Below are 11,270 nucleotides of genomic sequence, written 5' to 3'. Positions count from 1 at the left end.
AAACTGTCACTCAATATATTAAATCTAAAGGTTTATTTAAAAAGGACATTTTAGTTCTGCTTTTAAAACAATTAAAATGTGGTTTGGCCATAGAACATTGGAGCAAAAGGTTTCCTGCTTACATACAGAAGCACTAACGAGCGCATAACAATTTCATATAACATCTGCATTAATTACGACTTGTGGGTATATTACCACAAGCTTTATGCACTTCTAAATATTTCATAACTTAATCAATCCTAGGAAATTCTAGACTTTCTATATATACATACATTTACATTTTAGGTCATTTAGTAGACACTCTTATCCAGAGCGACTTACAGTCAGTGCATACATTTTCATACTGGCCCCCCGTGGGAAACTAACCCACAACCCTGGCGTTGCAAGCACCATGCTCTACCAACTGAGCTACAGGGGAAGCCCATAAACATACACAAATCCCCAAGCTGACAAGGTAAAAATATGTTGTTCTGCCCGAGCAAGGCAGTTAACCCACTGTTCTCCGTGCGCCGATAACGTGGATGTGGATTAAGGCAGCCCCCCGCACATCTCTGATTCAGAAGGGTTGGGTTAAATGCGTTAGACACATTTCAGTTGAATGCATTCAGCTGTACAACTGACTAGGTATCCCCCCTTTCCTTTCCAAATATGAATTGCAATTCATAACATAGACAACATGACCATGGGCCCTGTGTAGCTCAATTGCAACGCTTGCAACGCCAGGGTTGTGGGTTTGATTCCCACGGGGGGCCAGTATGAACAAATAAATAATGTATGAACTCACTAACTGTAAGTCGCTCTGGATAAGAGCGTCTGCTAAATGACTAAAATGTAATGACCAAAAGTATGTGGAAACCTGCTCGTCAAACATCTCATTCCAAAATTCTGGGCATTAATATGGAGTTGTTCCCCCTTTGCTGCTATAACAGCCTCCACTCTTCTGGGAAGGCTTTCCACTAGATGTTGGAACACTGCTGTGGGGACTTGCTTCCATTCAGCCACAAGAGCATTAGTGAGGTTGGGCATTGATTAGGCCTGGCTCGCAGTCGGTGTTCCAATTCATCCCAAAGGTGTTTGTTGGGGTTGAGGTCAGGCCTCTCTGTACATGCCAGTCAAGTTCTTCCACACTGATCTCGACAAACCATTTCTGTATGGACCTCGCTTTGTGCACAGAGGCATTGTCATGCTGAAACAGGAAAATACCTTTCCCAAACTGTTGCCACAAAGTTGGAAGCACAGAATAGTAAAGAATGTCATTGTATGCTGTAGCGTTAAGATTTCCCTTCACTGGAACTAAGGGGCCTAGTCCGAACCATGAAGAACAGCCACTGACCATTATTCCTCCTCCACCAAACTTTACAGTTGCCACTATGCAGTCGGGCAGGTAGCGTTCTCCTGGCATCTGCCAAACCCAAATTCATCCGTCGAACTGCCAGATGGTGAAGCGTGATTCATCACGCCAGAGAACACGTTTCCACTGCTCCAATGGCAGCGAGCTTTACACCATTCCAGCCGACGCTTGGCATTGCACATGGTTATCTTAGGCTTGTGTGAGGCTGCTCGGCCATGGAAACCCATTTCATGAAGCTCCTGACGAACAGTTATTGTTCTGACGTTGCTTCCAGAGGCAGCTTGGAACTCACCCTACACACAATGTGTTTACTGAAGTCTGATTTTGATAAGTTTTAGCTACATAACATCAATAAGTTGTGCCTTTTCAGGTTTAGAAGAAGTGACTGCTAAATGCTAACTCCCGTTGGTATAAGCTGGAAGTATAGCTAGCATACAGAAATTGGTGGTGGTAATCAAAGTTGTTTTCAACTATAATGCAGTTGATTGGTGACATGAACATGTATTGGGGTTGACATCCATACAAGCATTATACGCCGATTTCTACCTCAACATAGTGTGAAATACACATATAAACAATAACCTAAATGTAGGGTAATTTTGCTGGGGGGGGCAATGGGGAGAGTCGGGATCTTTCCCCCCACGTGTTTCCATGGCATTTCTCTTGTTTTGGTCAACTTCCATTGACCTCTTTACCACATCTATTGGCACTGACAGAGAGGTTTGGAACTCTTTCTTATCGGTCTATTCACTCATTTACCGCATGGTGATGTCACCATGGATGGCCAAAACTCCATCACACCAAAACAGGCTGAAATTGCAGGCAGTCTCTTCAAACAGCTCTTAAACTAAAAGGACATTATAATAATTTTCACAATATTATTCCAACCTCAGTGAGGAAATATATATAAAACACAGGAAAATTACATTTGACTGCACTGGGCCTTTAACAAAATGTATAATAATAAGCAAGTGCATACAGGCCAGCCATGTCACAGTTTGTAGCCAGGGAGCAGGCTACTACTTTGAGCTGAAGAAGCTGGACCGGCCCTGGGGAGCCATCAGCATACTGGCCTGGTTCTTGTGTGTGATGTGAATCTAAAGCGGGAATATGAGAAAAAGGTTGATTTACTCAAATGACCATGTTACTACCATGATACCAACATGTTACCATGTTATATTAACAACATATTATTAGCATCAAGTCCAATGGTCTCTAGCAACTGAACCTGCTTCAACTCTGCTTGGCAAACTGTGTTCCTAGCACTCACCGTACAGGGTGGCTGCATCCAGGGCTCTCCGTCTATCTGCATTGGTAAAGGTTTCTTAGTCCTGAGAGATGGACAGAGATAAGCGAGATAAGTAGTGGGGATGGAATGTTTTTTTTAAGGTGCATTTTATATCTCATCCAGTCTGTACACGTCTCAACATGTCACAAATACTCACCTGATTGTGATCTGGGAGGTTTTTGCTAGTCGTATAGCACTCTTGAGTCCTGTATATATCTGTCCCATCTCCATGGCCCCTTCAAGGCCAACCACCTCCAAACGCCGGTCACTGAGGTCTGTTATGGAAGACGGAAACACTGAACATGCAATTCACACAGAGAGGCAGTAGTTTTCAGTCTGAGACCAGCTGTTAAGATTCAAACCTACTTCACGACCCATCCAGGGTCAAGGGCCTCTTCCAATAAAAATTATGTTTCTCTTTTAACAGCTGTGACATGAGAACTGACCTCTTGAAATGGATACTCTATAACATCTCACATGATATCCTAACAATATCATTTACCAGAAACACCCTTTAACATTTTGAAATCTTGGTTAATGCCAAGGGATATCGCTGTACCTTGTCCACTGACTTTCAGGACTTCAGGGTCAACAATAACCATAGGCATTTCCTGAGGATTCCTCAAGCACTTGCATTCACTCTTCTTGGCTTCTCCCCACAGGTTGGATCCACCGTGCATGCTGGGAATGTTGAGGACAGCGATCCCCTCCATAGAAAGGCCACTCAGGTCCAATGGGGTGCTGCAGCACTGAGGGACGTACAACATCAGACAGACATAGCAACTTAATGAGATGCCATAATGAGATAAACATAAGGCATACCACAGAACTATCAGGTCACCTGTGTTAACCACAACCTCGATGTAATTCTGCATGCTAAAAATATGTGCTTGTTTGCAGACTGTTGAGGTATGTGTTAAGATACACGTTTTTTTTTAGAAAGCTACTATGTTTATATGTGCTGACGCAAAGCATCCTCACCTCAATTGTAAGACATTCATTCAGTTTCTTGCATGAAGCAGAGATGGTCTCCGAGGTGGCAAACTCAAAGTACCACAACTTGTTCTTCATTCTGAAATATTGGATTAACGTAGGGTCATTTACGCCATGCACAAGGTGACTACCCCTAAAAGGCTAGTCCCCACATGTACTATGTGTGGACTATATGACTCTGGCCTGGTTATTCAAATGTGCTTACCTGCTGTTGAATTTCTGGGGGTGTTTCTCTCTCATCGTATGAAAACGGTGGGCAATAGAGGCATCCTGTCAACACACAACAAGTTCTGAAAAGTTCATAACAAAGCATTCTGGTGTGTGTCGTAAGTATGTAGCCTGGTCACAAATCAGTTTTTGCTGTCTTCAATGTGAAAATAGCCATAGGAGTTGGCAAGATAGCACAAACAGACCTGGGACCAGGCTAGAATTTAAGTCCCCTTGTTCCTAACTCACCACTCCGATGGAGAAGTAGTTGTTGATGATCTCATAAGGCACAGGGTCTCCCGTCTCCTGGGGGTCCTCTAGGATCACCTCTACATTCCAGCGGTCCATCAGCACCGGGGTGCTGACCTCGATCTCCTTCAGGATCCGACACAGATCTGTCCCATCATAACCTACACAGACCACAGAGGTACACTATAAGGGATAATTATGTGCTACCAACGGTCCCACACACAAGTACAAAAACATAAAAGAAGAAACTAAGATGAACACCCAGAGACAGTGATTCATTCATCACATACAGTAGAACTATGGACAGCCGATACAGGAAATATGATCTGTGAACACACAACAGGTATAATGAAAGAAGGACAACCCTGTGCTCACCTCCTCCCCATCTAAGACAACGCGCAAGGTCATTTCCTGTGCCCAGGGGTAACACAGCCACAGGTGGCCGCACTTGAAGATTGGCTTTGTCTGATTGAACCAGAAGGGGAGCAAGAGAGATCAATATTACTCATGTCTACTACATGGGATGCCATTTCTGTAACATGTATGAGTGTTTGGTTAGGAAATTCATAGTTTGTACTCATACACTGAAGTTGATTTGTCTACTGGCATGTACACCACATGGTTTACCAACATTGTGTACTTGACCCCACCTATGGCATCAAGTATCCAGCCCACAGTGCCGTCCCCTCCGCAAACCAAGATCCTGTAATCCTTCAGATTTCTGAAGAAGCACAGCCTGAAACACAGATGTAATATTATGTTGTGGGTGCAGGACAGGACCTAAAAGTGACATTCACTGATGGTTATGGCATCTCAGACAGATATAAGCCATTCAAGTCAACAAAGAGCTGAATTTTATTTTTTATTTTTTGGGGTGATTTCTAAACAAAACTTATAAAAAACAAAAGATATTAAAATAAATCAGATAGAAAATGCTTAACAAAGTCATCAAAACATTGAGATATATGTGCAAGACACCAAGTTTATATCAGACACCAAGATCACAGAAGATGACTAAATTTGAGGTAGAAGATAACTAAATTAACAATGACAGTATTGTATCCAAAATCATCTATCATAGTACAATTTTGGGAAGATCAGTGATATCGGTAGTATTGCTCAATTTGGGACCTGGATATCTTTCTCAGATCCTTATTGATATTAGTGCCTAGACCATATGCCTACAGCAGCACATCACATTTTAAGACATCAAAACACTGCTGTTTAAACTTTAGTTTACATTGACTTTACTGTACAGAGAATGATCTCTGTTCTCCCAGTTTATTCCAGTTGTTGAAGTCAGCACCGAAGACAGATGTGCCTTGGTTTTCTGGAGACTGCAGTGGTTTCATTTCTGTTGAGAGTTAGGAGGTAGACCAGCATTTCTCATTTCTACAGCTGTTGCTATTCTCTCCAGGACACTCATAATATTCTGACTGTGTTCAACCTGACGCTGCATCATGTCATTAACGGTCAAGGCCATGTCACTGACTGTACTGAGCAGGCTGGAGCATCTGGCTAGCCCTTGGCACATTGACTGTAGTGTTGTCAGCTTCCCAGAAGGAGGGAGTGGATCATGATACTTTGTGTTTTCTTTGTGTGAGGTTGCATTCTGATAGGGGCCATTATTCTCCAAGTTGAGGGGAAACGTTGCACTAATGCTGGGGCCCAAAGGTGGTGTGACTGAAGCACCATCCAGAGGTAGTGTCAATAGGACTGGAGGTACAGGAGTAACCAAAGAACCTCCAAGAGATGGAGGCGCCCCCTCTGAAAGTGAAGATGAAGCATAAAGTTAACTAAATGCAAAATCCCATATCTAATGTAATTAAACTAAAGTCATGTTTTTAACACAACTCACCCTCCGATTTCACAACAGTGACTGATGTTTCTCTTACGAAGGTGCATTCCTCTTCCTCTGTTTTCACAGTGATTGACTGTTGCTGCTCAGCCTCAATCTGTGATGGTATCTGATCCTTCAAAATGTCTACAACTGCATGTCCTACAGCAGTACAGTGCAGTACAGCATTATTCAATACTCCTTTATTCTTTCTAGCTCTGAGCCTGTCGTCTCGCCACCTATGCTTCACGTCGCTTACTGTTCGCCTCGCGCCCCCCACTGCATTGATTTCCCATGTAATACTGTCCCAAATTCGCTGCCATTCACCACTCCGTTTATTTCCCATGCGTAAGATATTTTCGTGGCGCATGACCTCCTTGTTCAACACTTGTATCTCTCTTTCGCTGAAATTCTTTTTTCGTCTGTGTTTGTCTGCTTTCGTTTGAACACGCAGAGCTCCCTGGCCTCGCATAGTTTACAGCCTGTGACTGAGCCTAATTTGATCCAAATCCATCGAATTTGTTGAGGAATGTATTCATTCGCACAATTCTGAACGCGATAGCAAGTTGCTAGCTAGGTAAATCCTCTATAGTGCCCCAAAGTTTCAAAATAAAAGTATTCACCTAAAAACGTATTTAAAATTAAATTGTATAACATTTTATGCATTTATATAATATTATAATGGCTTACACAGCAATAAGGTGACTTTTATATAAACTGCGGTCATTTGAGCAGTTTACTATAATTTTCGTGGTTTGAAAACTTAAAGGACTTCTACTGTGAAAAGTTTGAAGACGCGTAGAACCAAGGGTGTGTTCAGAATGCAAAGCGTTCTACAACGTTTCAAATAATCCACTAGACTACCCTACTGTTAAAAAAATTAGCAGAGCTGTTCTATCATTTTGATACAAACTTTCGCTTTAGAACGTCTCAAAACCGTTGCATATTCAAACAATAAGATAATATAATTTCATTACCAGAAACATTAAAGTTGAGGCTCACACACAATCATACTCCCTAAAATGTAAACCTCTTAAATGTAATTTTTTGAGATTCAAAGTAGCTAAATATAGCAGAGTTGTCCAATTAGTGATGCAGCAGAACAGAGTCGTTTTCCATTTTATTCTAATAGTGGTCTATACCATATGCAGTTATCCATATGGGAAACCTTACCCTGGTCCAGGTCCACCATTGGAGAGGTTATACACCTGCCGTGGATTCAGCAAATACTGAAATTTACGCAGAACTCTGAAATAAAATAGGGCTTGTCATTGTAAAATATGAAGATTGACATGGTTAGTAAATAAACAATAAATGCCCATTTGTGTAGGAGTGCTCACAAGTAGCCTCACCTTTCTCCCTGCTTGCCTCCACTTTTAGGGTTCACAAACACTAGCAGAGGATGAGTGTCTGGGACCGGATTAATCTGTTCAGGGATAAATAGTTCATCAAAAGGTTACAGCAGTTTCACAAATGGAGACACGATGTTTACATTGTCAGTGTATTCAGATGGAATATGGCTGTGAGGAACTTCCTAGTGACAAACTCTAAACAAGGTAAAATAGTTAGACACTGTTGTTCATGTGCTCACACCAAGTACTATCCAGAGGTCCTGTAACAGGGAAAGGCCTAGACAGGGTACTAGCACGTACCTGAAGCACCTGTCCATCAGGAGTGGTGTTGGGGTCACTGTCGTCGGCTGAGCTCGAGGAGCAGCTCTTCATGCTGTTTGGCCTCTCCTTATGGGGGTAAACAGAGAATGGACAGGCAAGTGAGCAAAGACCAAGAGGGGTGATTCCTCACAAAACTAGAACAAAAAACAACATTTAATTCATAGAAGGGTCCTTTGGAGGAAGGATTATTGACATACACTGAGTGTACAAAACATAAGGAACAACTTCCTAATATTGAGTTGCACCCCCTTTTGCCTCCAGAACAGCCTGAATTCGTCAGGGCATGGACTCTGCAAGGTGTCAAAAGTGTTCCACAGGGATGCTGGACAATGCTTCCCACAGTTGTATCAAGTTGGCTGGATGTCCTTTGGGTGGTGGACCATTCTTGATACACACAAGAAATTGTTGAGCATGAAAAACCCAGCAGCGTTGCAGTTCTTGACACACTCAAACCAGTGCGGCTGGCACCTACTGCCATACCCCGTTCAAAGGCACTTAAATATTTTGTCTTGCCAATTCACCCTCAAGTGACATCAATAAGGGCTCATAGCTTTCACCTCGATTCACCTGGTCAGTCTATGTCATGGAAAGTACAGTGCTAATGTTCCTAATGTTTTGTACACTCAGTATATATTTGACATTTGTATCTTTAAACAATTGAGAAAGAATTAATTGAAGTTGGAATATTTCTGACATTCAGGACTTCTTTAAGACTCCATAATAAGTTTCATCTGTATGTGCTAGAAAGCTTGCTCTGTAATATATGAGTAGTATTTAAAAAAAAATGTATTTTTACCCCCCTTTTTCTCCCCAATTTCGTGATATCCAATTGCGATCCAATTACGATGTTGTCTCATCGCTGCAACTCCCCAACGGGCTCGGGAGAGGCGAAGGTCGAGTCTTGCGTACTCTGAAACATGACCCGCCAAACCGCGCTTCTTAACACCCGCCCGCTTAACCAGCCGCACCAATGTGTCAGAGGAAACACTGTTTAACTGACGAGCGAAGTCAGCCTGCAGACGCCCGGTTGAACAGTGTTTCCTCTAACACATTGGTGCGGCTGGTTAAGCCAAGTAAAGCCCCCCCAGCCAAACCCTCCCCTTATCCGGACAACGCTGGGCCAATTGTGTGCCGCCCTATGGGACTCCCGGTCACGGCCGGTTGTGATACGCCTGGGAACGAACCCGGGTCTGTAGTGACGCCTCAAGCACTGCGATGCAGTGCCTTAGACCGCTGCGCCACTCGGGAGGCCTATGAGTAGTATTTTGATTTCGATAACAATTTTCTTATATCTATTTATGAATATAGAAAATATATAATTTTTTATTTGGCAAGATGTTCAATATCTTGTTAAACATAATTATACTATATGTCTACGGAACATGAGGTTGGTGGCACCTTAATTGGGGAGGATGGGCTTGTGGTAATGGCTGGAGCATAATCAGTGGAAATACATCAAACACATGGTTTCCACATGTTTGATGCCATTCTATTGACTCCGTTCCAGCCATTATTATGAGCGGTCCTCCCCTCAGCAGCCTCCACTGGCCTACGGGCATATCACAGTTCCAGAGTTGGATCTCTGCTACTTTTAGAGTTATGATCCAATTTGTAAGCATTACCACCAGAGTGAATGTGAAAATTGATTCATAATGGTTGACCTCTGCTGGTGATTTGCAGAATGTGCAATGATACAAGTAAAAGGAGGCGTGTGATTGGTTACTATGCCAATTTCTCTGTTTAAAGGTGCACTATACAGAAATCGCTCCGCCATTTACAGGTTGCTAAAATTCTAATACAGTAGTTGCCTAATTTTAGTTTGTGACAAAACAAGCAAGTATAGTGTAGAGAATCATTGTACCATCTAAACCGCTGTGAAATATTTTACATAACAAAAAATATTGTATTTTCAGCTAGTGTACAAAACCGAAAGTTAAAGATGCAAAATGCAAACTTACGAACTGGAAGCATAGAAATTTGCAAACATAGAACAGATATACCACTTCTTAGACTTGCTTTCAATGAGAATGACAGATCTTTAACTCACATTTCTATGTGAATTTGGTCAGGTCGCCCAAAAAGTTATATATTGCCCCTTTAAAAAAGGCCATAACTTATAAAACTAGCAGAGATCCCACTTTGGAACTTTGATATGCCTGTAGAGTATTGTCATGTTCAATGATATATTGACCAAATGCCAAATCTAAAATGGCATCTTTTCAATATTAATGTTTATATATTTCAATATTCATTAATTAATGTAAGAAAATTGTTATTGAAATCAAAATACTACTCATATTACAGAGCAAGCGGTAAAGCTTCATATGACACCAATTTTTGTAGCACCTACAGATTCAATATTATGGAGTCTTAAAGGAGGCCTGGGTAAGGCCAAAATGTCACAAATGTTCCAATTTGAATTAATTATTTCTCAATTATACTTTCAAAAGGGGGAAATTAGCAGTTGCTACATACATTTTTGGACTTATAAATTAATTATATATCTTATAAATGCCTCATGAACTTAGTTCAACTGTCGTACCCCATCAGAATCCAAAATATAAGCTTGTTTTTCTCCAATGTTTGTAAACAAAGAAAATGTAAACAAATGCTTTAAAACTCTAATTTTGATATAATGGGTGGTCATTATATCCTACTATTACCATTGCATGCGAGTGAATGTTGTTTTTAAGAGAAGAAAAAAGTTATTTCGCACAGTAGAGGTTCCTTAACATTATCTTTATGTGAGCTTTATAAAGTAAATGCCATTTTACAGTGTTGGACAACTGTAATAGGGCAGTAGGTGATCCTGTACCTTTATAACAGGGTAGATGGCCCAGGGGGGGAGGATATGGTCTCTGAGAGTTCCACAGTTACAGTCAGAGGGCTCCTGGGAGAGACAGTCATCATGGCGCTGGAACAGAGTAGCAGCCAGTGATATAGCTAGCTCTTATCAAATTATTAATTTATAAAGCCAATAACATTTTATTTATAAAACCCTTTTTTACATCAACAGTAGACAAAGTGCTTATATATATATATATATATATAGTTCCAGTCAAAAGTTTGGACACACCTAGCTAGGACTTCGGGCTAGAAGGTTCGATACCTGCTTCCTGCCGGTTTTATTACAATATATATATATATATATATATATATATATATATATATATATATATATATATATATATATATATATACACATACACACACACACATTTCTAAGTGGCCCCAAACTTCTGAACGGTAGTACAGTGAGGAAAAAAAGTATTTGATCCCCTGCTGATTTTGTACGTTTTCCCACTGACAAAGAAATGATCAGTCTATAATTTTAATGGTAGGTTTATTTGAACAGTGAGAGACAGAATAACGCATGTCAAAAATGTTATAAATTAATTTGCATTTCAATGAGGGAAATAAGTATTTCACCCCTCTGCAAAACATGACTTAGTACTTGGTGGCAAAACCCTTGTTGGCAATCACATAGGTCAGACGTTTCTTGTAGTTGGCCACCAGGTTTGCACACATCTCAGGAGGGATTTTGTCCCACTCCTCTTTGCAGATCTTCTCCAAATCATTAAGGATTTCGAGGCCGACGTTTGGCAACTCGAACCTTCAGCTCCCTCCACAGATTTTCTATGGGATTAAGGTCTGGAGACTGGCTAGGCCACT

General features: G+C 41.2%; 1 protein-coding gene across 1 annotated transcript in view; it reads right to left on the bottom strand.

The window, feature by feature from the left end:
- Positions 1-1,559: 1,559 nt before the first annotated feature.
- LOC121545718 (diacylglycerol kinase alpha-like) overlaps positions 1,560-11,270 on the bottom strand; it is a 40,717-nt gene continuing 31,006 nt past the window's right edge. Inside the window, exons 12-24 of the mRNA XM_041856483.2 lie at positions 10,414-10,512; positions 7,578-7,664; positions 7,278-7,351; positions 7,099-7,173; positions 4,739-4,824; positions 4,464-4,553; positions 4,089-4,249; positions 3,838-3,902; positions 3,621-3,711; positions 3,199-3,388; positions 2,797-2,914; positions 2,622-2,682; positions 1,560-2,448 (exon numbers count right to left, since the gene is read on the bottom strand). Coding sequence (XP_041712417.1) covers positions 2,371-2,448; positions 2,622-2,682; positions 2,797-2,914; positions 3,199-3,388; positions 3,621-3,711; positions 3,838-3,902; positions 4,089-4,249; positions 4,464-4,553; positions 4,739-4,824; positions 7,099-7,173; positions 7,278-7,351; positions 7,578-7,664; positions 10,414-10,512 — 1,275 coding nt within the window. The 3' untranslated portion in view covers positions 1,560-2,370. The remainder of the gene's footprint in view (positions 2,449-2,621; positions 2,683-2,796; positions 2,915-3,198; positions 3,389-3,620; positions 3,712-3,837; positions 3,903-4,088; positions 4,250-4,463; positions 4,554-4,738; positions 4,825-7,098; positions 7,174-7,277; positions 7,352-7,577; positions 7,665-10,413; positions 10,513-11,270) is intronic.

The sequence above is a fragment of the Coregonus clupeaformis genome, chromosome 30, assembly GCF_020615455.1.
Source record: "Coregonus clupeaformis isolate EN_2021a chromosome 30, ASM2061545v1, whole genome shotgun sequence".
Taxonomy (NCBI): domain Eukaryota; kingdom Metazoa; phylum Chordata; class Actinopteri; order Salmoniformes; family Salmonidae; genus Coregonus; species Coregonus clupeaformis.
Note: the sequence above shows the minus strand (reverse complement) of the source record. Positions and strands in the feature narration are given on the sequence as shown.